General features: G+C 48.2%; 2 protein-coding genes across 7 annotated transcripts in view; one reads left to right on the top strand and one right to left on the bottom strand.

Moving 5' to 3' along the window:
- The first annotated feature begins 5,948 nt into the window (after positions 1–5,948).
- On the top strand, positions 5,949–25,186 carry SNX11 (sorting nexin 11). 6 transcript variants are annotated; one of them, XM_045836795.1, is made up of 8 exons: positions 5,949–6,128; positions 9,149–9,203; positions 9,635–9,721; positions 10,020–10,120; positions 11,344–11,439; positions 11,659–11,871; positions 12,604–12,679; positions 23,071–23,273. In XM_045836795.1, exons 1-8 carry the CDS (start codon positions 6,028–6,030, stop codon positions 23,137–23,139), a joined length of 798 nt encoding a protein of 265 aa, XP_045692751.1. In that variant the 5' UTR covers positions 5,949–6,027; the 3' UTR covers positions 23,140–23,273. The 6 variants fall into 6 exon arrangements, with proteins under 6 accessions (XP_045692751.1, XP_045692753.1, XP_045692748.1 ...); XM_045836797.1 differs by lacking the exon at positions 23,071–23,273 and adding an exon at positions 25,115–25,186 and having other exon boundaries at positions 5,950–6,128; XM_045836794.1 differs by lacking the exon at positions 23,071–23,273 and adding an exon at positions 7,835–8,010 and having other exon boundaries at positions 6,002–6,076; positions 12,604–14,123.
- SKAP1 (src kinase associated phosphoprotein 1) overlaps positions 23,346–26,210 on the bottom strand; it is a 265,183-nt gene continuing 262,318 nt past the window's right edge. Inside the window, exons 12-13 of the mRNA XM_045836790.1 lie at positions 25,508–25,616; positions 23,346–23,697 (exon numbers count right to left, since the gene is read on the bottom strand). Of these exons, the coding sequence (XP_045692746.1) occupies positions 25,515–25,616 (102 nt within the window). The 3' untranslated portion in view covers positions 23,346–23,697; positions 25,508–25,514. The remainder of the gene's footprint in view (positions 23,698–25,507; positions 25,617–26,210) is intronic.

Raw genomic sequence — 26,210 nt, 5'->3', positions numbered from 1 at the left:
GTCATACTAATCTTGCTCAAGACACATGAAGCGACATTGTTCATACCCACAGGAGATGTGTCTGTCACGTGGAGTTTCTCAAATCACAAGCAAAGAAGTGCGATGTTGCAAAAAAGAACAAGGGCTTGGAATCGGGCTGGACTGGACTCAGTGCTGTCTGTACTATTGTTTGCCTGCTGTGTAACTTTGGACGAGCTGCTTCGCTTCTCTAAGCCTCGGCCTCCGTGAACATCTAAAACATGAGAATATTATTTAAGATCTACTCTGCAGCATTTCTGTAGGGTTAACAGTTCCACGTAAAGGAATGGCCTATGAACAGTAGCTCTTCCAGGTGTAGCGGATAGCTGCTTCTGAGGCGTGACCTAAAAAGTGGAGGAATGACAAAGCTTTCAAAATAGTTTCCTCTGCATTATCTGAAATTCTTTGTTGCATTTTCTTCCCCAGTGTTAAATATTGTGGGAAATATACGTATGTATATGTAATTTACCATTTTAGCCACTTACATGTGTACAGTTCAGTGGTATCAAACACATTCATAATGTTGTGTGGCCATCACTACCGCTCAGCTCTGTAATGCTTTTCATTTTGTAGAACTGAAACTCTATACCCATTCAACACTAACTCCCCATTCCACCTCCCCCACCCCGTCCCTTGTAACCACCACTCTAATTTCTGTTTCTGTGATTTTGACCACTCTAAGTATCGCATACAAGTGGGATTATATAGTATTTGTCTTTTGGTGACTTGCTTATTTCATTTAGAATATTATTTCATAATGTTCTTGAGGTTCATATGGACATATGTTGCAGTATATGTCAAAATTTCCTCCCTTTTTAAGGCTAAGGATATCTCATTGTATGTATACATCACATTTGCTTATCCATTCATCCATTGTTATACACTTGGGCTGCTTCCACATTTTACCTATTGTGAATAATGCTGCTATGAATATACGTATCCAAGTATCTCTCCCAGAGACTCTATTTTCAGTTCTTTTGGTTGTGTACCCAGAAGTGGAATTGCTGGATCAGATGGTAATTTATTTATTTATTTATTTATTTGAGAAACTGCCATACTCTTTTTCTATTACTGGACAGGGCCTCGGGCCGGCCTGTAGTGTGTGGGTTCTTGACTTCATGTAGGAGAGGTTTCACAACAGGAGTCCAGGTGATTTGGACAGTATGTTTATTAAAGCTGGGGACAGCGAGACAAAGGAGGGACTTGGGGTGGAAGAAGTTACAGGAGAGGAACAGAAGAGATAGGTGGTGCTCAGCTTTGGCTCCCTACAAATGTCCTAGGAAAGGAGGAGCCAAGGCTTGGCTGCTTTTAACCCCCCGGGGAAGTCAGAGAAAAAGGGGCCCTTGGAGACAGGATCCGGGGGTTACCTGGGTCACCGCTGTCCACTGCTCCCCTGGCTGCAAATCTCATGAGGACCCTTAGAGTTTAGGGGGGAAGTAAAAAGTTCCTGCCTTGCAAGGGGCATGGGGGAGCTCTAGAGTGAACCCTTCCTGCGTCTTTGTCCTGGGGGCTTTTTATCTCCCCCCCACCCCAGGGGAGAGTTCTAGGGGAGGGTTTCAGTGGAATATTCATCAACTTTCGGGTGCATTTTTAATACGTCGATGAGTCCACATGAGGTATGGGGGTGGGGGTGGGAATATTCTTTGGTCTGCTGCACTGTTTTACTTTTATCTTCGGTCTGTCTGGCTTTTCATGGGGTTTTTGTTATTTGTTCCCGTGACTTTATCTGTCCTTGGGTTTCAAAGTGTGCCAGCTGGCACAAATGGCATTAATTGGGTCTCTGTTCTTCATTTTCCCAGACCAGAGAGATTTAAGCTATGTATTCTTTGGTTAGAGAGGACAGGTATAAAGTATTTGCTCTCCAATGTCCTCGGTTAGGGGAGATAAGGCCTTAGAATTCACCAGCTGGCTGTAAGTTGCTCAAGCTGTTTGGCCTTGTTTAATTTTCTTGTCTCAGTTTCCCCATTGTACTTGCCTAGGAATTTTCCTAGCTCTTTACTATCCTGTCTCATTTTTCACAGCGGCTGCGTCATTGTTTTACACTTCCAATGTGCACAAGGATTTCAGCTGTTCCCGGAGAGGGGCTTTCAGGGTTTTTTTTCCTTTTTAATAGCAACCATCCTACTGGGTGTGAGCGTCTTTGTTTCACTGATTACTACTTGAAATTCTATTGCCAAAGCTTTATTCATTTGGGGTTAACAAGCGCTCTTTTAAGAGGCAAATATCCTTAAGAGCTGTCTGATTCTCTTACTTCCCCTTGTCAAACTGATTCTCATGTGACTTCCAGGAAGTAATGGGTGATAATTAAAACCTCCACTTCTGCCCTGGTGGGGTGCCTCAGTTGGTTGGAGCCTTGTCCTGTGCACCAAACAATTGCAGGTTTGATCCTCAGTCAGCGTACACACCTGGGTTGCAAGTTCAGTGCCCACTGGGGTGGGGTTCATACAGGAGGAAAAGCAATAAACACCCTTAGCCCTGACATTGATTAGTTTTCTTCAAGTGAAGGGATTACTGCTTGGAGAAGTATTTATATCCTTCGCTAGCATTTCTGGTATAAGGATTGGCCCCATTATCAAGTGTTGGAAATTATTCTTAAAAAATCAAGCTCCGGATAGGGCTCCACCTGTCTGTGAAATTTATATTACATTCAAATTATTTAATAAATGTATTTTGAAACAGTGATTGAGTAATATTCTGGGTGGATGGTACTAAGCTAAGCCCTTATACTCTTTAAAATATAAGCTCCAGGGCGTCAGGATATTTTTCTGTTCGGCTCACTGCTTTCTTGTTAATGTCTAAAACAGTGCCCAGCTCATAGAAAGGACTCATTAAATATTGGTTGAATGAATGGATACATTCTGCAGATATAATCTATGGTTTCCAAGTGTAGTCCATAGTCTGGGGTGCCTGAGAAGGTTTCAGGCAAGTCTGCATGGTCAAAACTATTTTCCTAGTAATAGTAGGATATTACTTGATCTTTTCCAGCGCTGACATTTTCACTGATGGTACAAAGGTAACAGTGGGTGAATCGGCCAGCATCTTAGTGTGAATCAAGTCAGCATGGCATCAACTTACAGTAGTGTCATTATATTCTCCACGGCCACCCCTATGCAAAAAATTAACAGGTGCCACTTTCATTTAAGACTAACCTTGACAGTACAAATTATGAACTTTATGAAATCTCTTTCCTGGAGTATATGTCTTTTTAATGTTCTCTGTGATGAAATGGAAAGTGTATATAAAACACTTCTGTTTACTGAAGTATATGGCTGTGCAGTTGTTTGAGAAGTGTGAGTTGAACTAGTTGCTCTATTTCACAGAACACCATTTTTGTTTGAAAAAATGACTGGCAGAAAAGCTATGGTTATTCAAAGTAGGATATTTGAGTGAAATGAGCCTGCCGCTCTGAGGAAAATGACAGAAAGTATCCTATTTCAATATTTGAGCTTTCAAGCCAAAATGGTAACTTTGGAAAATATGGTATTCACCAAAGTGAGATTAACAGCTTCACTGAATGTCACATTTTAATAAATGTGATTTTTAAAAAATATTAAACAATGAAATGCACCAATATTTGGAAGATCTGCATTACTTACTAAACCAGTATTTTCCAAATGTTTTCAGATACACCATTGTAATTAAACTTTAAGAACTACTGTTTGTTGAGTTTTGCTAATATCAAAGGGTATCCACAATAATTGAAGAAGGCTAAAAAAAATCTGTGTGAGATATGATTTCCTCATTTCCCAGACCTAAATAACATAGTACAACAGAGAATGGGGAAGCAAATATGATAATTCAGCTGTTTTCTGTTAAGCCAGACATTAAAGGAATTTGCAAAATTATAATACAATGCCACTCTACTCAATTTGTTTTTAAAAGTGTAGCTCTAGTTCATAAAATATATTCTTTTTAAAAAAATATATTTTGATTATGCTATTAGTTATCCCATTTCCCCCCTTCATTTCCCGTCACGCTGCATACCCCTCCCACCCACAACCCCCCCTTTAGTTCATGTCCATGTGTCATAAGTTCTTTAGCTTCTACATTTCCTGTACTATTCTTGCTCTCCTCCTGTCTATTTTCTCCCTACCATCTATGCTACCTATTTTCTGTACCTTTTCCCATTCCCACTCCCCCTCCCACTCCCCTGTTGTTAACCCTCCATGTGATCTCCATTTCTGTGGTTTTATTCCTGTTCTAGTTGTTTGCTTAGTTTGTTTTTGTTTTAGGTGTGGTTGTTAATAATTGTGTTTGCTGTAATTTTACTGTACATGTTTTCTATCTTCTTTTTCTTAGATAAGTCCCTTTAGCATTTCATATAATAAAGGCTTGGTGATGATGAACTCCTTTAACTTGACCTTATCTGAGAAGCACTTTATTTGCCCTTCCATTCTAAATGAAAGCTTTGCTGGATAGAGCAATCTTGGATGTAGGTCCTTGCCTTTCATGACGTGAAATACTTCTTTGCTATTTGAAGCCCCTTCTTGCCTGTAAGGTCTCTTTTGAGAAATCAGCTGACAGTCTGATGGGAGCTCCTTTGTAGGTTACTGTCTCCTTACCTCTTGCTGCTTCTAGGATTCTCTCCTTCATTTTAATCTTGGCTAATGTAATTATGATGTGCCTTAGTGTGAAAATATATTTTATCTTAATATGTAATGGTTTATTATTGTTTTGGGTGAATTAATACATATATTTTTTAAAAAGTTAATTGAATTTATCAGGGTGACATCGGCTAATAAAATTACATAGGTTTCAGGTACATAATTCTATAATACATCACCTGCATATTGTCTTGTGTATTTCACTACCCTAAATAAATGTTTTTAATTTTTCAATTTCAATTTCTGATTTGGTGAATATCCCACATAAAAATAAAGTTCCCTGGGGTTCTTAATCTTTTTGAAGAATATAAAGTGAGCCCTGGCAGGGTAGCTCAGCTGCTTAGAGCAATCTCAGACACCAAAGTTGAGGGTCCACCTCCCGTCAGGGAACGCACAGGAAACAACAAATGAACGCACAAATAAGTGGAACGCATGGGTGTTTCGGTTTCTCTCTCTCTAAAAATCAATTAAGAAAAAGAAAAAAGACTCTAAGAGGATCCTGAGATCAACAAAATTCAAGAAAAGCTGCTTTGAAGTATGTGCAGTAATCTCCACTTTACAGATGAGGAAACTAAGACTTAGAAAGATTTAGGGACAATTTAAGGCCACGGGGTCAGTGTAGTGCTGGGTATAGTACTTGGCTCCAGAGCTTGTATTTGTGACCCCTTTTCCTCGATATTATCTTTTCTAACATTATCTTTAAACTGGTAATTAAAAGACATTTCAACAACAGAAGAAAGTCTTCGTCATACTCAACAGAATGCTCATTGTTATGAACTAAGCGGCACCATCCTTCTTTGGGGTCTTTTAGGTGAGTGAAACGTTGCTGAACCATCTCAGTCCCGGTTTTCGCTCTGACAATCTGGGGTTTTACGAACCTGAGTCGGAGTCTTCTGATAACTCCGCTAGGGAACTGCAACCACCCGGGTTGAATTGGGGACTCTCTGGAATTTGCGAAACTCCAAAAGCAGGGGCGTTTTCTTCCATAACCCTCCCACAATCAAGACCGTGCCTCGCAGAACCAAAAACCCAAGGACAACCTCCCCTCAGCCCCTGGGCTCCACGGACCCTCTTTCAGACCGTTGATTATTCCCCCTGGCCGCTGATTGGATGGACTGACGACGATGGGCGGGACGCTGCCCGGGATTGGACGCCAGAACCTCCGGGGTCACCCATCACCGGTGTTTACCGTCCAGCACCCGGAATGATTGGCGCGCAGTCCCGACTGCCGCCAGGGCCTGGGTGGGGCCAAGCGCGCCTCGGGGGTAGAGGGCTCGCCACTAAGAGCCTGGGCCTGCAGGGGTGGGGCGTCCTGGGCACCCCGGATTGGAGTGTCGGGAGCCGTCTCCCGTCGTGCACTGGGGCACCGGCCACTCACCCGGAAGGAGAAGCCGAGACCGGCTATATGGTGGGGCGCTGGCGGTGTCGCTGTGGAGAGTGGGTGCTGCTCTCAGGTGAGGGAGCGTGGGCGGGGCCGCGGCCGCGGGGAGCAGGTGCTGCTTTGAGGTGAGGGTCGCTGGCTTAAGCGTCAGTAGCGACTTTTGGGATGGGGATTTCGCTTGACATCCTAGGGGCTGTCTTTCCTTCCGTAATAAAGGCCGTTACTTGCTCGGGAACCAGGGAAGGAAACCCGGCTTTTGCATTTATTTTTAAAGGAATGTAAAGCATCTTTCCTTCCCACTCCCCAAGATTAATAGGAAAGAAGAAGAAGCACCATGTGGCTCTTTGCTCCTAGTTCGTTAAGAACGGAGGGGGAGTGGCCGGAGCCAAAGAGTTTGTGTGTCTTTACCCAAACGGCTGGGACTAGGGACAGTGGACAAGGATTTTAGGGGGACAGGGGAGGCCCTTGCGCTGGACTGCGGTAGCCTTTGTGACTGACCTTCCAAGTGGAAGGAGTGGCATATTACAGAGGGACCAAAAGAATGGAGCAGAGCTGGTTGAGAACACTCGGAGGTTGGTCAGACAGGAAGCTTCCTTTGCCACCTGTGGGGGCTCAGGAAGGAGAGCTTTTCGAGTTGCGTCTGGCTCAAGAATAGGTAAGAAGGGATGGGAGTCTCGGTGGCTCAATATACTTCTACCACCTGATTGGTTTTCTAACCTGTCTCTTGAAGTAGTTTAAATGGGAATGAAAAGCGTGGAGCTGAAGCCTTGAATTGTTGTGACATGGGAAAGTTTTACGAGGAATCTACTTGGCAGATGGCAAACAACTAGATTCCTCTTGCAGTTATTGGTGCTGGCACAGAGGGAGAAAGGAAAGGAAGCTTCAGATGTGGTTGAAAGGGCACAGGAAATGGAGTTGGCGTTGAGTTGCATAAGTAGCGGAGAGAGTCACGGACTCTATCCTTATTTGGATGACAGATGGCTCCATCTCCCAGATCATGGAGCTAAACTTTAGAACTTCTTCCTTTTTGGAGAACTGGACTTCATTTCCTTCTGAGGAAGTGGCATCGATGGGGAGGAGAGGAAGCTAATGGAGATTGCTAGAAACTATTACTTGAAGTCTAGGTTTTTGCATTTGTTCCAGTGTTTTTAAGGAAAGTTACAGCTGAAACTTTCTTAGTGACCTTTGAATTTAGATTTAAGTACACAGCATCTTGGGGGACAGGGGTCATGGGTTGTTTTTTTTTTTTAAATCTGTTTATAGCTATTTGTTTCTAAGTGGCATTAGCCCCAAAGGAAAGGAGAGGAATTTGCAGCGGAGGTGGTACAGGGCCCTAGGCAAACTCTTGTTGAGTCCAAGAGAGTGATGAGCATTTAGTTACTAAGTTATAGTTCTGTCTTTGGTAAACCTTTCAAGGCGCAGGAGGTGTGTGAGCTCCCTGGACCTTGGCATGGTCTTTCCTGTTGTTACTTCTGTGAAAAGACACTATGGAATCTTTTAACTCTGCTCCTGTGCTGGCAATTTACCTAATGCCTGGGGAAAAAAAAGGGAAAAGTATTTTAAAATCTGAGTAGGTTCATCTTTCATAGTAAGGTGGCCTGCTCTTTTTGGTCACAGCCGTTTGAGTGCCTACATTGGGCTTTTATGCCTTGGTTGTAACGGCCTTGGGATTGCTATTTTTTCAGTTCAGGAGCCCTTTGCAGTGGCGACTGCATCAGACAAAAACTAGATGGTCAGCAGGAATGCTGTTTAAGATGGTACTGCAATCATAAAGCCTTCGGTTTGCTTGACTGTGTCGCCCGTTTTTTTTTTTTTTTTATCTGCTGTGCAGCTTTTCTCTGAGTGCAGTGTCTGTGTGGAGAGACCTCCTGGTACATTGGAAAGAATTCGAAAAGCTGTTTGCTCTGCTAATTTTGTGGTGTAAATGAGTTCCCCTTCTTTTGAAACATTTGCCTTGTGTTAGCAAAACATAGGAGAGAAAGAAACTCATTACACGCTCTTCTAATGGTAAGGCAGAACTAATAAGGGAATGTGTTTAAAATTAATTGTGGGACTGTAAAAATGAGTGGATGTGAATGGGCATGGGGGGAGGAGAGGGAGATCTTAGAGAGTCTTGTTTTCCCGGGAGCCAACGCAGATCATTTGTTGGCAGTACATATTGGCTGAAGTCAGTTTTCATTTCAAGGTAAATTGAAAAGGGAAATTAAACCTTATTGTTCTGCTCTTAAGAGAGGAGAAGGGGGTGCAGGTGGCAGCCAGGGTGGTTGCTGTCGGAGTGGTTCTAGCAGTGATAAGATTAGTGCTGTATTTTAACAGAAGGTGACATCATGGGCCCCTTTGGACTTGAGTAACCCTGTGCTGCAGCCTTCATGGTCCCCTTGTTGGAGTGGGCCATGTCGCTGCATATGTAAAGTACCACGTTGGGGGAAATCAGCAGCTTAGGCTTTAATGAATCTTTACAAAGGAGTGGAAAACATCCCGAGTCGACCTGTGTAGCTGTGGGGCGTTTGGGCAGAGGTACAAACCGGGTGGCATGTCCAGCAAGGAAATAATTAGAAGCTTGGGCTTGCGGTCTGGAGAATAAATGATTAGATAAGGGAAGGTCGGAACTGGGTAACCCACTATTGGGGTGCTCCTGGTGCTGTCAGACTCTGATTTACCTCTGGGGAGAGGACTGGTTAACAAGACAAAGAGAGACTTAGGAGCATCTGTGTTTTGGGGGGGGCTTGGCTGCCTGAACAGCCAGAAGGGGGCGCTGTTAGGTTCCCTTGCAAAGCTGTGCTGTGTGTGCCCACAAGGCCACTCTGCCTGCAGTCTTCGGGCAGACAGGGTTTGCCACCCAACCTCCCTGTTCGTGGGGCTCGAGGCCAACACCGCACAGACCCAAACGTGCCTTGGTTAGAGGTGGCATAGTTAAGGGTCTTGGCTGTGGTCTGAAAAGGGAGGCAAACCCCCAGGGCTTGTAGCTGTCCTGATGTGGGGGAGTTTTTTTGCTTCCTCTTAAGTCGTACAGGAGAACTAAAAGAGGTGCCTGGGTTTCCCCAGGAGGGTTGATGAAAATTTTTAGGGTTTTGCCCTGGTAAGGACTGATAAGAATAGAAGCACACTAACCACAGTTGTTCCCTTGTCAACTGTCCCTCTTCAGATGTTTTCTTCCAATGGGCCTTTGGTGTAGGATGTTGGAGAACCAAGAGCCGGAGGTAAGCAAGTGGTCTCCAGGGAGCAGTGGGCAAGTTTGAGGGGGTTTAGGGGAAGATGCGAGTCATTGCTCTGAGGTGTCCTCTGACAGGAACGCCTTGGCGATTCTGATGGGCTCCAAGTAGAGCCAGGAGAAGGAAATCAGTGGTAAAGGCATCTCTGGGAAACGAGCTTCCGTTTTGACTGACTTTTCCATTCCTTAGAATAGACTGGACTGTAAGCTTCGTGAGGGCAAGGATTTTTGTCTCATTGCGGTTTCCCCCCAGTGTGTTAGAAGAGCGCCTGGCATATCCTGGGTCAATAAGCATTTGTTGAATTTAGTGAACCAATGAATAAAAGTTGGTGCTGTTTGGAAAACTCTGCCCGCCTGTGTTGTCAAAGCTGCCTTACTGTGCGGCCGAGCTGAAGCTGACGGAGCATTTCTTACCTCCAGGAGGTGATCACTGTGCGTGTTCAGGACCCCCGTGTGCAGAATGAGGGCTCCTGGAATTCTTACGTGGATTACAAGATCTTCCTCCATGTAAGTGCATCACACTTCTATACTGGGATCAACACTCCCAGGGCGGAGGGACAGTGCTGAGGCAGAACCTGTCTGGGGGTGTTTTTGACAGGCCCGAGACAGAGACAAAGGAGGGAGGAGAGGAGCGAGAGCGTGGGCGCGCCTGAGAGTTGCTTGCAGGCTGGTAGCACCTTGCTCTGGGTGCAGCCTGTGAGCAGGACTGTGGCCTGTGGCTTAGATCCGCAGTGAGAGTGATGATGGGGAGTTGCGTGCTCTTTGTCTTTTTCTGCTAACCCCTTTCATGTACGTTTTCCTGCAGACCAACAGCAAAGCCTTCACTGCCAAGACGTCCTGTGTACGTCGCCGTTACCGTGAGTTCGTGTGGCTGAGAAAGCAGCTACAGAGAAACGCTGGTTTAGTGTGAGTCTGCGTGTGCTTTCTTTGGGGGTCTGAGGCTGGCTTTTAGATGCTTACTTGGGGATTAAGAGTTGACAGTGGGGAAAATGTGGCAACGTGCCAGACACTAAAGAACTTGAGAAATGTGTTCTTAAAGTATGTTTCTAAATCAGTGAAAAAAGGAAAGACAGAGTTCTTATTTCTAGTATTTTGACCTAACTGTGCCATAGGAATAGCAGACATATTTTTTGTGTGTGTATTAGTATAGAGCTAAACAAATGTGCTGCTAGCATTATAAATGTTCTTGTCACTGGTTATCGGGAACTCTAGCACCTGGACTTATTTGACGGGTGATCTGGTCCATTTGACATGTAAAAATTGTGATTTTTTTGGGGTGCAAAGCCCTTTTCTCAGAGACACAACAGGCTGAGAACCTTAGGAAAGAGCTCCCACACCTTAGGAAAGCCCTAACACTGGAGACAGTGTAGAACAGTGATCCCACCACAGAATGGTCACAAATGCTCTGGTGATGGGTGGCCTGTTGACGACCTAGCTAGTGAGTTACCATGTGGGACTGGTGAGGACACTGTCCTGGGTCTGGCCCTCTCAGCCAGGCGGAGCTTCCCCCCGACAAGCTGCCTGTCTAGCCTTGCCGTTGTCTTTCAGAGTTGTGTGCTGAGCCTCACAAGAGAGGCGAAGGAGGTTTGGAGTGTGTGGATGACAACTCAGCTACTTTTAGGAAATTCCAAGCGTGTGACTTTCTGGGATTGGCATAGGGAGTCTTAATCGACACATGAGGACCCAGCATTCTCTGTGTCTCTATGTCTGAGTCTCTCCCTTTTAAGAATATAGTTGAGGGTGGGCGAGGGTTTTGTAAACAGTGTAGTATAGAGCATGGGGTTGGAAGTCATAGGCCTGTTTCGTACCAGTTCTGCTGCTTACTAGCTGTGTGCACTGGGACATTTTCTCAACTTCTCCAGTTGTTATTTCCTTGTAAAATGGGAGCGCTAATGTCTTTCTCGTGGGGTTTTGGGGCAGATTAATGAAATAAGGTGTGTACAACATTAAACGTAGTCCCCGGCACAAGGCATGCGGTCAGTCGTGGTTAGCGTCCCACCCCTGCCATCTGATTAGAAGCCGTGTGTATTGATTTGTGCCTCCTTTGGGAGGATTTCCTTGATCAGGGGCTGAAGTGACAGTCTCGGATGTGACCCTTATTTTGGGCGCTACATTATGTGACCCCACAGGCCTGTCCCTGAACTTCCGGGGAAGTCAGCCTTCTTTGGCGGCTCAGATGAGTTCATCGAGAAGCGCCGACAGGGCCTGCAGCACTTCCTCGAAAAGTAAGTGGGCGCGCCGGCCGGCCGGCACGGGCCTCTGAGGCGGGGCGGGGAGGGGCGCGGGGAGCGGCAGCACAGCCCACGGAGCATGCAGGCGCTTTGGGGTGGACCCCTTCTTTGTACCCCCATGCTCGCTCGGGCCAGAGTCCTTCAGAGGTTGGGGCCGGGGAGAGCAAGTCCTCGGGGTGATGCTGTGTGTTGTCCCGCCTGTGTTTGCCCCAGGGTCCTGCAGAGCGTCGTCCTCCTGTCAGACAGCCAGTTACACCTCTTCCTGCAAAGCCAGCTCTCGGTGCCCGAGATAGAAGCCTGTGTCCAAGGCCAAAGCCCCATGACCGTTTCCGATGCCATTCTTCGCTATGCTATGTCAAACTGTGGCTGGGTCCAGGAAGAGAGGCAGGGCTCTTGTCACTTGGCTAAAGGAGACCAGCCTAAGAGGTAACTGAAGCTCTCTTTCTTGAGACGCTAGGAGCTAGGATTACTGTAGCCTGCGCTAGAGAGGTGCCCGCTTGATAGAGAGGAGAAAGTCGCAGCAGCGTTGGTAGTCTTTCAGAAGGAGCCTCATTCTCCTCGCGTGTGTCCCGCATTCCATGCGCAAGAGTCAGTGTTAACCCTTCCCTGGGTAGCAGGCTGTCCTATAGAGACCGGGGGAGAAAGAAGAGAAGGCTTTCCTATTTGTCCTATCCTTTATGTTCCCCCCACTTTAAAACAACTTCATTGAGATACAATTCACATTCCATAAAATCTACCCTTTCTGTGTACAATTCAGTAGTTTTTAGTTTATTCACAACGCTGTACAACCGTTAATCACCACAGTCAATTTTAGAACATTTTCATTACCCCAAAAGGGACCTTGTACTCATTAACGTGACTCCCCATTTTCTCCAACCCCTAGTCCCCGACAAGCACTAATCTGCTTTCTGTGTCTGTGGATTTACCACTTCATGCAAGCGGAGTTGTAAGACAACGTGGTCTTTTGTGACGGGCTTCTTTTACTTGGATGTTTTCAGGGTTCATCCATGTTGTAGTGTGTGTCAGCGCATAACTCCCTTTTATGGCTGAATAGTAACCCATTTGTATGCACATACCGCCTTTTGTTTGTCTTCATGTGTGTCTATCTGTTCACTCGGTTTATCTGTGCCTTCTTTCCCCTCTCCCACTCTTTTCTAGTTGCTGCTTTTTTCCAAGATCGGCCAGGAGGAGTTCGCCCTCACCGCCTCCTGAGGAGGAAAAGAATCATTTTGAGGTGTGGGCTCCTGTTGTTGACTCTGAGGCCCCCTCCGTGGAAAGCCCCCCTCTGCCACCCCCTACCTCGCCGTCATGCTGTGACTTTGCAAGACCTGATGAGGGACCCTCTGATCCTCAGCCTGTGAGGAGGTCCCTGGGAGGGGACCATGCTGTGCCTTTGGGTCCGAGTCAGTTAGGAACAGTTTTGGAAAAGTGAACTCTGCTCCGAACTCGAGGGCCTGCTCTGAGGTGGACAGAGGAGATGCAGACGAGGCGATGCAAGCGCCCGGGTGGGACTGGGCACAGGGCAGGTGTTGGCGAGGCCGGGCTGCTTCACAGGTGCCTCTGTGCGCGTTGGTTGCATAGAGGTCGGTCGCGACGACTCCTCAAGCTCTCTCCGTAGAAATAAACACTGTGCAGATGTTTGTAAGCTAAGCGCAAGGTGCAGGGGCTGTTGGTTTTGAGCAGAATCCCATGTTTACTCCCTTGGGAGCTGAGTTTCTTATGATGTTTGTTAACAGGCCCAGGAGCACTGCCCCAAGTGACTGATTTTGGGAATCTGTAAGTGGCAGATGTTAAGCTGCCGTATTGAATATTGTCCCGACAGAATTGCTGTGCTGTTGTATTCCCACTGGCTCTGCTTTGCTGCAGGCCCTGGAGCACTTCGTTTCTGGCAGGCTGGCCCCTTGCCTACCTCCTTGCACGGCCAGGGCAGTGAAAATTTATTCTCCCACCTCCTTGCTTTTCCTCCACTGGTACCACTGAACGGAATGGTCCTGTGGCGGCTGCCATGGGGGTTTCCTGCATATCCCGAGGCCTCAGCCTGGCTGTGTAGGGCCCGGGGCCCACAAAGTAGGTCGTGACTACCCATGGAAGAGGAGTGGCTGTTCACGGCCAGAGGAAAGGCAGACAGCCCGGGGAGCTTTGTTTTGGAAAATACTGTCCTGGCCTGTCACTGTCTCTTCTGGTTATAGAGCAGAGATGCAACCATCTTTTCTGCAGAGGCGGAATGGGCTCCTGTCTTTGTTGAAACCTTTTCTTCTCCCCCAGTGACAGCTCCCTGCCTCCAGGGCTGCAGCCTCCGCAGTGCCCCTCTGCTGTGCGGCAGGGAGGCCGTGTGCTCAGTCCAGTGGGGCGCAAGGGCTTTGTTTCTTCCTGGAGAGGACCTGGGGGCGGGGGCGGGGGTGAGGAGCAGCATGCCTTCCTTCAGACAGCGAGGCATCCTGCCGTCCTGCTGCCGCGGTTCCTCCCCGCTGAGAGCCAGAGCTGGGAGGAGAAGAGCGCCGCTGGCACTCCGCATCGCTCTGCACTTGGGTTTGTGTGCGGTTCCTGCCCACGCCTCCGCGCGCCGGCTGCCCCACCTGTCTGCGGGCTCTTTAACTACCAGCCTAAGCTGTGGGACTGTCATGGCATTTAGTTCAGAGTTGAGGGGCTTTGGCCTGAAATAAAATTCAACTATTTAAGACTGTTGTTGCAATTTGTGTCTAACAAGCTGTAGCAGAGAAGGAGGGAATGGAGGCTGGCAGTAGTTCCTTTCATAAATCATGAATTTATCAGTGTGGAAATAATGGTTCAGAGCTGTGCACCGCAGTTCTCCTGCATTGTGTGTGCAGCTCAAGTTCACCACTGGAGGAAGGACTGTTTTCCAAAGAGCCAGGATGCAGCTCTACTCACGGTTATGGGCATGAACCTTGTTAGGTATAATTTACCTGATGCTGCTTCCGTCCTCGCAGCCTGTCTGAGGTGCCAGGTGCTGAAAGAGAAATAAAGTTTGTCAACAGGCAGATGCAAAGCCCTGGCTGGGACTCATCCCTCTTTCCTGCCTGCCTCCCCTGAGTCTCTCCTTTATATGATGCAGCAGAGCAAGGCGAGGATTGAAAACCTACAGAGGCAAATCCAAAATGTCAAAAGAAGTTCATTTAAAAGGGGAAAAAAACTCCATACACAACCCTCACAAAAACCCGACAGATGCTAAGCTAATGGCATCCGCTCTGCCGATTGGTGGGGATGACTCATGAATATTAATAAGTCCAATGCTCCAAATGGTGCAGCTGTGAACCCAGCTGTGCCTGAAGCTCTCTGATCTCGAAACTTCCAGACAGGAGCCGGAGGTGGTCTGTGTCAATTCCCTACTCAGCCAAAAAACAGCAAGCTGGGTTGGCCTTCTTCTGTTTGTTCCTTTTCTTCCTGGAGTTGGTGCTCAGCAGCTAGTTCTGCCAGCAGGGTAGGCTGCTGGGACAGCAGGAACCATTCAAAGACACGAATGCAATTTTTCTGACTCCCAGCTTTTTAAATGATCCATTAGCAGCAGTGCATATAACAGCACTTCAGTTACTCTAAGGCCAGGAACCATCCCCTCATTCTCTTCTGCGGAGTTGAGTGTAGTCCACGGAAGGAACTGTCCTAAGAAGGAAGATGTTTTCTTATAATGCAGGCGTGGAGTCTGCAGAGGAGCAGCAAAAGTGGACTTCCTTCTCCACCCACGAAATCCCATTCGCCTCTGTTTTGCTGTGGTTTGGCTTTGTCCCTTCGTATATTAAGGGCTAGCCACTGTGGCTGATGACCCCTGTGTGTGACCTACTGAGCACTGCTCAGTAGGAAAGTATTTTTTTGTTAGAATTTAGAATTGAGGTAGGTTCTATGCCTGATGTAGCCACCTTCCTTCCAATAGCCACTTCCACAGCCCAAGGCTAGTCCTCTCCCCCGTTACTCAGGATAAGTGACCCCAAGCTCATGGGGTTCATTTTGTTTGGGGGAAGGAAACGTGTGTGTGTGTGTGTGTGTGTGTGCATGTGTGTGTGCATGTGTGTATGTGGGTGGAGGGGGGTGGGATTTCTTGAATGAAAATCATTAGTTGCACATGCATCATTTTTTGACTTTGGTGCCCAATGAGGAGGGCAGAGCAAGTATTACACTCAATTTCTATCTGAGGAAACTTTTGAGTTGAGCTAAGCATGGTTTTTAAAAATATGCTTTTAGATGGTGTTAGAATATATTCAGGTGAGAGGTCCTTTATAAGCTCTGTAAGACAAGGTTGTTCCCCAACTCCCACTCACCCCACCCCCGTGGCGGGGGGGAAGCTTTTTAAAAAGCTAAAACCACCACTACTCAAGGGAAAAAATCCCTCTGCTTTTCAGTTCTCAGAAATCAGACCTCCTCCACAGTTCCCAGTATTCTGACTGCTGAGGCCTTCAATCCACACTACCAAGTCCTAAGCACCTTGTACCGTCCCTGGTAGCTTGGGAGGTGACCAGGCCTTGTTCACGATCTGATCGAACATTCAGTTAGCTCCATGTTTGTGAATATGTTTGTATGCCTTAGTGGTTGCTGAGCATTTTTATAGTATTTAGGGATGAGGAGGACAGCGGGCCAGGAGGGTGCAAGGTGGGATGGGCGTAGCAATGGAAACAGACCAGCTCCTGGCTTGCCTCACGGAGGCCGCAGGAGCATTCAGTTGGGCTGGAGTGGCATCTGCGGATTTGTGTGTGAGCAGCCAGCTGAGACACAGCTAAAGCCAAGCAGATAACCGCTGTAGTGCGAGATAGTGACTTCCTCAGTCAAGCCTGGGCACCGATCCCAAGCCACCCCTCTCGGGCGGCCCTCTGCCAGCAGGGACTCGGCTCTGTAGAGGGCATGTTGCCCAGCACAAGGTAACCTTTCTTTGAACTGTAAATGAGTGTCCTCGTTCCTATTCTTAACCACTGTACCACCGTTCCTGAAGGTTTCCTTCATCGATTTGGAAGTCCCCCCCGCCCCCCCCCGCCCCCCCCCCGCCTTTACCTCTCTCTCAGTGATGGCCTGCCCCAGCTCTTCTCTCTAAGGGGCTGTTTCAGGAACTGCCGCAAAGACCAAGTGGGTATCTGGCTTCCAACAGGGCAGCAGGAGCTGGTCCCCGAATCTTGCTAGAGAAATAACTTGGGTAAAATCAGTTCTACCTTAGTGATGGAGCTGGAAAGCTGCAACCTCAACTCTCAAGATACAATACATCCAGACAGTTTATACTCAGAAGGATATCAAGAGCCACAGTTTTTAGGGGACAGCACTCCTGACTCGCATAAGCGGAATGAATAATTTTACTTCCTTTTCGTTACGGGGAGACCTGGTCCACTTCTGCAGGCAGAGGAGGAGAAAAACAAGCTGTGCTTACATAGCAGGGAAAGGGGCCTGGACAATATACAGGGAGAGACGGCAAAGCTAGAGTGTGAGAACTGACATCACCTGAAAGTCTTGAAGGCTTCCTTCCCCCTGGAAGGGCACGAGCATAATATGCTTCTGGAATCTTTGGGTTACGGGAAGCCACCAGCCCCAATTATTACCTGTGGCCATCAGGTCCCTCCTTCCTGCCCTTTCAGCCAAGCACTTTTTCTTTATACCACCCATTTGGAAGGGGCAGTTCCTTCACACCCTTCAGCGTTCTTGCCCTGTGTGTGTGTCCCTTCCCTGGAGGCCATGCTATGGGGAGCCAGGCCCACCAGCAGCCTGACCTGAATTCCTCCCGCAGAAGGCCCAGAATAGCGAGAGCCCGAGGCGGTTTGTTGGAGGCAGTGCAACCTGCCCGTACGAGACTTAGATATATTCTACCAATTAGGGCACATCTGTTCCAAATGCTGAAAGGCGGGCACTGTCTCTTTAAGAGCCATCCCACTCCTCTCCTTGAGTGATGAGGGCTGGGAGCACAAGGGAGTCAGATGCTGATTAAACAGTCCTACTGCCGAGCTCTGTTAGAAAATTACTGTAATTATGATCTAGTCCCAGCAGAGGGATGAGTTCCAATCCTGCTAATAACCCTTCCAGGTGCCTCAGATTCAGGCCCATGGGAGGCAGTGTCGACCGGGCTCTCGCTGGCACCAGGGCCGGCGATGGCCCTCCTGTCTGGCCCGTGCAAGCCAACACGACAAATGCACTGGACCCTGCATCCTGTCTCGGCCTCCCGAGAAAGCAGTAGGTTTTGGTTGTGTCGTGGGGTTTTTTTGTTTGTTTTTGTTTTTGGTTCTTGATAGCTCCTGGGAGTCATTTTGTGGGAGGAAACTTTCCCCTAAACTAACATGAAGGACCAGGAAAAATCGCAGCTGCGAGATGCCAGTGTGTCCCGACTCCTCACGTCCGCCTGGGGACTGCCGGGAGGAGCACTGCGCCTGCCTGACCTACGGCAAAGCGGAGGGGATCCGAGCAGCAGCCTTCCGCTGCACTGTCTCCCGCACTTGTGTCTGCGAACCTGCGTTTCTTGTTCTGAGGTAGAACAGCATTTCCCTTGGTCCTGACCAAGAATTTCAGGGATCCTGCCACTGAAAAGGGAATCAGGGACAGTGAACAAAGCTGCAGAGAGAGATTCGCTGTCATTCAGCTCTCCAAATGGGCGAGTGCAGGCTTATTTGTGTGAAAACGTCAGTTTCGTAGTGCAGCTCTGCAGCAGTGCCGGACGGCAAATCTCAAAGGTGCTTGCGGAGCGTGAGGGCTTGCTTGCTGTCTCCTAAACCAGCAAGGAATTCATGGCATTTGTGCTCTGTCTGTGTTCCAGCCTAGCCTTGAGCTGCTCCTTATTGTTAAAGCACAAACTTCTAAAAGGTAGGGCAGCCTCTCAGTGCTTGGTTCTAAGCACACGCAAATGCCCCAAGACAGCGGTTCTCAGCTAGTGGTAATTTTCTGCCCAGGGGACATCTGAAAGCATTTTTGGTCGTCAGAACTGGGGGTGGGGGTGGGGGTGCTGGGTATTACTGATATCTAGTGTCTAGAGGCCAGGGATGCTGCCCAACAACATAAAATTATCAGGCCTAAACCGTCAATCACTCCAGGTTGAGAAACGCTGCACTAACAGAGGGAAGTACTAAGCTCCAGGTTCTGACTCCGCCCCCCCTCCCCAAACGCCCATTACACCACCCTGGAGATGTCTAAGAAATGATGGCGAGTTCCCAGACACCAGGTGCTTTTCCAGGGGCGGAGTCTATCAGTGGCGGGCTGAGCGGGGGCGCCTACCGTGGGAAGCTTCCAGTAAATGTGGGTGGCGTGCATGTGCTCCCGGCGATTCGAGGCAGGACATGCTGGACGGAGTGTCTGACTGTGGGGAGGAGGGGAGCGTCTGGAGCGTGTTTTCTGTCCCATGATCAGACGTGGGGGGATAAACGGTGGCCAGCTGCTCACCATCAGGTTAAGAGTGTCTGCGGTAGAACCAGATGCCCTCTTTGAGGACCAGCACTGGAAGACTCTTGGAATTTATTCCCATCACAGGAGGCAAGGAGGTGGCCCACTATTGCCCAGTGCCACAGAAATGCTTTCCTCAGTGGCACTCTGCCAGGTGGAGGGGTGGCAGGCTGCGATGGGGCCCCACGGGGGACATGAACACACACGGCTGCTGACAGACGCCAGCCCCACAAGCAGCATGACACCAGAGACACCAGGCCCCTCGGAACTGCCTGCGTGTCTGGAAAAGAAGGCCTAATTGGCAGGGTTTGCCCAGGAGTCAGGCCTGCAGAGGAGAGGACTTCATCAGAGGGACATCGCGCCCGGCGAGCCAGGCCATCTATGGATCGGCCTCCCGCTGCCCTGGCGACGGGGCAACTCATTTTGCCTTACTGACCACTCGTCCTGGTCACACCCGAGGTCTTGGAGTCGTTTTTGATAACTGTCCCTTTTGGTCTCAAAAGTGACCTGGAAAATAAGTTGTATGGTCATTCTATTAATAGATTGGGGGGGCATTATATAAGATTTTTTTTTTTTTTTTTCACAAAATGGGCTACATCTTAAAATTAATTGAATCTTCTCAAAAGATTGAATTGAATTGTCATTGATTTTTACTAACAGAAAAAAAAAACACCCCAGCATGTTTTCTAAAGTTAGTTTTTGATAAGGAAATAGGGCGAAAAATTCCAGTCCTTTGAAAGAAAAAAAAATCTCTTTTTAGTTGTAAGTTTCAAACTCCCTACCCAATCTCTGTAAATTCTAATGGGAAATGAAATGGCTGGACAGAAGGGGAGGGGAGGAGCAAGGGACTATGGTAATCCACAAACTAGAAAATTAGTTTGAGTCACTGGGCTGTGTAGCAGAGAGAACCCTCTGTGTAGACGGCTGCTTTTTCTAAAGTCAGCTCCGCTGATTTTGCTGGTGCTCTGGGAATTGGCAACTCAGCGCCACTCAAGATTTATCCTTTCCGAGCCACGCCTGGTGGGAGACCAGCTTGGGGGGAGGGCTTCTTTTTGGCCAAAGATGAAAGCACCTCTGTCCCTGGCATCTGAGAGTGTTGTTCTTAAGATGCAAGAAAAAGAGAGAGAGAGAACATACTTTGGTGTCTTTTTTTTTCCTTTCTTGCTTTGCTCCATTGTTTTCAGACTGGGTTTTGAAAAGGCAGGAGCATGCACAGCTCCCCCCACCCCTTCCATCTTGCTTTTTGCTTGGACACCACTGCTGTGCTGTGTCGCAAGCACGGAATGTGGATTTTGAAAATGTGTCATTTGGAGGTGTCTAACTGCGACCGAACGTGAGTGATTCGAGAAGCAAAGCAGCAGGCCGAGAATTTGAAGTCATTGCATTTCCCTTCTGCAGCAGATTTGGTGTGAGTTCGTCTAGTCACCGCCTTTCAGACCCTCGGTTTTGCCACTTGGCAAGATGAGCCGATCACCAATAAGGTGGTTCGACTGAGGAAGCTGAAGTGCTACCAAAAAGCAAGTTAATGAGAACTTGAAATCTAGGCCCTCCCTGCCATGTTATGTTCGGGTGAAACATCTCCCCGAAACAGGGGAGACCACATCTAGCCCGCCCCGCCCTTTGGCATTGTTCTCACTTTACGTGGAGTCGCACTGTCTGGGTTTAGGAAATGAGACTTCACAGGAACTCTCCTTCCCATTTTCAGTCACCAGAGGGAAGGATGCAATCGGTTTCGAATTAAATTCAGATTTCCAAGAGATGTAACAGGCCATTGTATGGGAAAATTTAATATCGAGGTTAACGGCAAAACAGTGTCTATGCTATTTTGCTACATGGATGACAGAGAAAACACACCAGAAAAAGGGTGGTTTTAATGAAATGTAGCCGAAAGATTGCTGTCAGTGCATTGAGTATTCTCAGATATTAGTTTGGACAACACAGGCCAAACTCAACCAGCCCCGGGTCAGATTATCCAGTGGGTGTCGGTGAGCTCTGTGTAAATAATTCATCTGTAAAAGGCAGATACACGTTTGCTTCTTAAATTCAGGATCTGAGCGTTCTTATTTTTTCTTCTTCACATGAAATCAAGGAAGGAAACAAGTCTCCCACCCCTAACTCTCTCCTATCTCACGTGCCAGAGCAATTAGTGGCGATTAAGAACCCATTCTACATTTAATGTGGTTAGTTAAGTGGTCTAATACCCCCAGTTACCCAGTTAGTCACAGGCAGTAAGGTGGGGATCTGGTTAGTGGCGTCAAGCAGGGAGGTGTTAATCTGATTGGCCAGTTGCCTTCGGAGGCTGTTGGCTCAGATGGTGGCTGGCGAATTGAGTGGGGAGCAGTTTTGCTAGGTGAGGTTGATCTCCATCCAGAAAGATGGGAGGAATCCGCTGTCTCCAAAAGGTCTCCTTTCAAACCCTGACAGAGAATGGCCTTCAGCCCGGAGATGGTCTCACCAGCACTTGGGACGTGTTCTCTCTTTTCCTGCATGTAACAATGCCAGGGATAGCTCTGTGGCTACGGGCCGTATTTGCAGTCAGTTCATTTGCTGGTATCTTCTCGGGCCATTCTGATCGCTGTTCCCACTGAGTTCGGCAGCTAAAAGGGCGAGAGGCCTAGGTGTGGTGCCTGCCCTGCAGGTAACAGAGGTGCCGGAAGACCTTTGCAGTTTGGCAGACGGTGGTTTCCTTGGGTCCACAGGTACAGAAGGGACTACTGCACTAAGGGGATTTTGTTTGAGATGCTGGGAGCCAACGGCCGTGCTACCGAGAGGGCCTTGAACTGTGCAGAGAGTGACATACCTCCATCCCTTGACCTTGTGCCTTTTCATCCCCTCTGTGACCCCGCCCCAGGTACCTGCTCTTCTGGCATGTTTCTCAGTCACAGCGGTGGCGCAATGGTGTCTCTCCTCTTAGCCACCCCCCACCTTCCAGACTTGGGTCCCTGGGGGTTCTCCAGGGAGGGGATAGTCAGGGGCATGGAGGGGCTTCTGTTTGCTCCCTCTGTCAAACACTTGAGAACAATACCCATTGTCCTTACCTGTAGGTTGGGATTGGTGCAAAGGTTCCTAAAGCTGGAGGCCATTGGTTCTCTTTGGTTCACCTGCTCATATGCTGCCACCTAGTGGCTCCTTCTCCTTCAGCACCCTGTGCAAAATGGAGGGGACATTAGGGATAGTTCTGTGTTGTCTTTTATCTCTTTTCTCCGCCCCCCCCCAAGACCGGAGGCTTCCTCTTTTCTTACCTCTTTATCCAGAGCATACACCAAAAGTGCCATTGTTTTTACTCCTGGGTCAGAAAACCTGGCAGTAAAGAGCTGGCATAGGATCTTTCGAGAACCTTGGGAATCACTGATGACATCCCCCATGCTGCCTGGCGTCTCTCTTTGGTGACGTGAAACGCACATCTCGCTGCGGGGCTATGGCGCGGTATCGGGGTGAGATGCACGTGTCAGTGCAGGGCTATGGCGGGGGGTCACGGAGGCGGGAAAGGCTGCCACCGACCCAACACTGCTCCCTGGGCAGCTTCAGAGAGAAAACATTTTTTCTTCTTTTTATTTATTTTCTTCATTTTTATTTTTCAGTTACAGTTTATATTCAATATTATTCTGTATTAGTTTCAGATGTACAGCATAGTAGTTAAACACTCATGTACTTTACAGAGTGGTCCCCCCACCCCAATATTTCAAGTACCTACCTGGCTCCATGCAGAGTTATTAAGATATCATTGATTCTATTTCCTATGCTGTAATTGACATGAGAGAAAATTTCTATAGCTGCTCTGTTGCCCATTTTTCAAAACTTGTTGTGTAGACAGTCAGGCAGCAATAATAGCTAATCCTTACTGAGCAGTTACTATATACCCAACATTAGTTCTAAGTACATTACGTGTGTTTTTTTCCTTTAATTTTCCTGATGACCATGGTGAGATGGAGAATACCTTTTCTAAGGTGAGGAACTTGAAGCGTAAAAGGTCAAGTAACTTGCTCTAGAGAACGTATGTAGTAAATGGGGAACTGGGGGTTTATTTCCAGTCTGCCTGGTTCTGAGTTTCTGTTCTTAACCACTGTGTGTTGCTGCCTCTTCAAGGTACAGGTAGCCCGAGCGCTGGGTGCAGGCGACAGGGAAAGGAGCGGAGCTGCGTGTGCACACGCCTTCCTCAAAGCTCTTGCTCGGACCCTGTCTAGGACTTGCTGCCTGCAGGACCCAGTGGGGTGGTTAACGAAGGCCAAAAAGGAGCTCTCCAATGTGCTGACCCCAAGGACGTTCTTCCAGTCCTGTCTCGTTTCAGAGAGATTCGGCACGCAAGAAAAAATAGCAAGGGAGGCAGCCATGGAAGTCTGAGAGGCCAAGCAGAAACCAGGCAGGTCTGGGCTCCAGAGACGATCCTGCCCCGAAAGACGACCGCGAGCCCCCTCCTCTGTCCGGGCTCTTGTTTTCCGTCAGGCCATCCCTTCCTGCCTTGCTTGGGGTTGGCAAGGATGCCCAGAACCAGCACTTTGACACCACTACGGAAAGAAACTCAACACCATTACACATGGCAGGGAACCAAATCTGAATTTATTTGTGCTTTTAAAACCAGTCGAAACACCCAGAAGCTCCCTTCTCCAAAGACTTCCTTCTCTGTCGCCTTCTCTGCGACAAGCCTGTGGAGACCGCAGAAGTGGCTGTGTGGACGTGTTTAGAGAAGCAACGAGCTATGACGAGGCAGGTTTAGTACCAGGTATGCGGAATGCGCCTCTTCCCATTTGTCTGGCTGGTGTTTACGGTTGCTAGGGAAACGGGTCAGTGAGTGTGTCTCTTCAGTAAGGAGCCTGCAGTGGTGGTGGTGGGTGGCAGGGGTAGAAAGTGGGAGCTCTTGATGATCAGTTTTCTCAGAAAGGCAGGGTGGAGAGGTGTGTCCTAGAGGAGGGAAAATGCATACATTTGCTTTTCTGATTCAAAATATAGAAGGTACAGAAGGGCACAGGGTAACAAGTGTCTCCCTGCCTCGCAGTCATGCAGCTTCGCTGTCCTTGGAGGCAACCGCTGTTAGCATTTTCTGTCTCCTCCCGGAGGCGTCTCACACACATGGACACAACCGGAACTCCCTCTTTACACCAATGGATCAAATTAGGCCGATGTTCTCTGCTGCGTTTATTTTTTAACTTACCGACGGATCTCAGAATGTATTCCATATCAGTGCAGAGAGCTGCTTTTTCTCTCTCCCTGCTGCATAGTATTCAGTTCTGTGGATGTGCTACAGTTCCCGGGCTGGGTGTCTGTGGAACACTCAGGCCGTTTCCAGCGGTGTGCGGTTACAAACAAAGGACCTCGTGTGCATGCGGTTGTGCGTGTGTGCAAGTGTAGCTGCGGGGTAAACTCCTAGGCCCGGAATGGTTGGGTCAGAGACAGTGTGGAGAGAAACAGCTTTGTCATTAGGTAAATCGAGTGAAGGAGGGTGAATCTGCGTAGACTTGACCGGAAGAACCCAGCCCTTCTACAGTCACGGCCAGGGACGGAGCCCTCACTGGGGAAGCCGCACAGTCAAACCTTGTGCGGCCGGCCCGAGCTGCCGCTTTCTGGCTGTGCAGGGGCACTGGGAAGTCAGATCAGTCCTCAGGTGTCTTACTCAGCACATCCACCCGGCTGCTGCTGCACACTGGAATGGGCCTTGGTCCGGGAGGTTCCGAGGACAGTTCGTGTCACTGTCACACACGTCACCCCTCACCCCCAGCAATAAAGTTGGCTCCCATAGGTTGGAAGATGGAGCTAGCGACATCATGCTGGCTTGGGGTGCCTTCCATCACCATCCTAATTCTAAACAAAATCCATTCTGTGCCAAAGCAAGTGCAAAGTTACCCCACCCAAAGCAAGCACTCCACTGTTTTAAAATATGATATGGTTCTTGGTCATAAAATGCAAGTCACATTCTTTACGACCTGGAAGTTCATTTCTGTTTCCTAGGAATCCTCATACTGGGCCCCTGGTCCTGGCCAGCCATTGTTAATGCACGGGCACTTGGAGGAGGCGGTGCCCGCCTGGGTCTGAAGCTGGGGACACAGACACCCAGACCCATGCTGGTGGCTGGTGGCAAGCATTCCTAGCTGTCTGCAATACCCATTTTGCCCTCTTCACTGTGTTAACGAACCCCTCCTCCACTTTTAACCTAGACACAGGTTCTACCAAGAATGAAGCTTTTTTGCAGCTTTGTGTGTCTGTTTGTTTAAGTTCTGGCCAAAGAAATGTAAGCAGAAGTGGTGTGTATGACAACTGTAAAGCGTCCTTGAAAGGACAGGGTGTGCCCTTCTCTTTTCATTGTGTCTTTCCTGCTGGGTAGGAAACAGATGTGATTGCTGGAGCTGGTGCATCCATTGTGGGCCACGAGGTAACCTGAGGGACGTTGGCCACGCACCGTGGAACAAGAGAAGGTGTCTGGGACTCAGATACCTTGCATCACTTACCACCAGATTTTTACTGAAGAGAAAAATAAATTTGTGTGTTAATGACATCGGTTATTTTTGAGTTTTCTGTCACATGTAGTTTGAACCTTAATCATAACTGACACAGTCCCCTCATTTAGGGAAAACAATTCCAGAATCACCTTCTTTCAATGGTGAACTACTGGCATCACTTTTGGAAATGAGGAGGAGCTGCTTCCTGGCAGCTCGCATCCTGCACAGAGAAGCGCAGGCACGGCCCCCAGAGGCATTGGCAGTGACAGTCCCCCTACCTGGGCTTCATCTTTCTTCCACTTCAAAGGCAGTTGTGAGGTACTCCTTCGGAACGATCCCGACAAGGCTGTGCAGTTCTCCTACCCACCAGCCGTACATGTTGTACTCCTGGAGAACGAGAAGAGGATGGTTGCGGCGGAATCTGGTCATGCTTCTGCTCATCTCTCACGGTGACTGCACGGGACATTCTGTTGGGGGGTTTCTTTGTTGACACTATCAGGATGACTTGTTAACGCCCTTGACGAGACTATTAAGTTTTAAAAAGTCATCCAGCCCTGGTTGTCGTAGTTCAGTGGATTGAGTGCGGGCTGCGAACCAAAGTGTCGCAGGTTCGATTCCCAGTCAGGGCACATGCCTGGGTTTCAGGCCATGGCCCCCAGCAACTACACATTGATGTCTGTCTGTCTGTCTCTGTCTCTCTCTCTCCCCCTTCCCTCTCTAAAAATAAATAAATTAAATCTTTAAAAAAAGGCATCCAGAGGGGGAAAGCAAACATCATTTTGCCATCTTCCTGTCTACACTGTAAACTCGGCACATTTGATGCCATTGCTGGACCGGAAGAGGTGTTTTTTTTTTTTTTTTTTTAACTAAAAAGAGTGAATGGCTTTTTCAGAGAAAGTTGGGCACACTCTAAAATGTCAAAACACTAAAAAAAATTCAGGGAGTCAGGTCAGAGTTCAAATCAATATTTACCAACCACCA

The sequence above is a fragment of the Phyllostomus hastatus genome, unplaced genomic scaffold (assembly GCF_019186645.2).
Source record: "Phyllostomus hastatus isolate PE091 unplaced genomic scaffold, TTU_PhHast_1.1 phas_contig_210, whole genome shotgun sequence".
Taxonomy (NCBI): Eukaryota; Metazoa; Chordata; class Mammalia; order Chiroptera; family Phyllostomidae; genus Phyllostomus; species Phyllostomus hastatus.
This window is presented reverse-complemented; position numbering and strand designations above follow the sequence as displayed.

Bases quoted from the DNA above. Each gene is read 5' to 3' on its own strand.
- SNX11 (XM_045836791.1), top strand. From the start codon at position 6,028: ATGGTGGGGCGCTGGCGGTGTCGCTGTGGAGAGTGGGTGCTGCTCTCA. The intron at 6,129-9,148 runs GTGAGGGTCGCT...GTCCCTCTTCAG, and splicing joins GGAGCAGGTGCTGCTTTGAG to ATGTTTTCTTCCAATGGGCC. The intron at 9,204-9,634 runs GTAAGCAAGTGG...TCTTACCTCCAG, and splicing joins TGGAGAACCAAGAGCCGGAG to GAGGTGATCACTGTGCGTGT.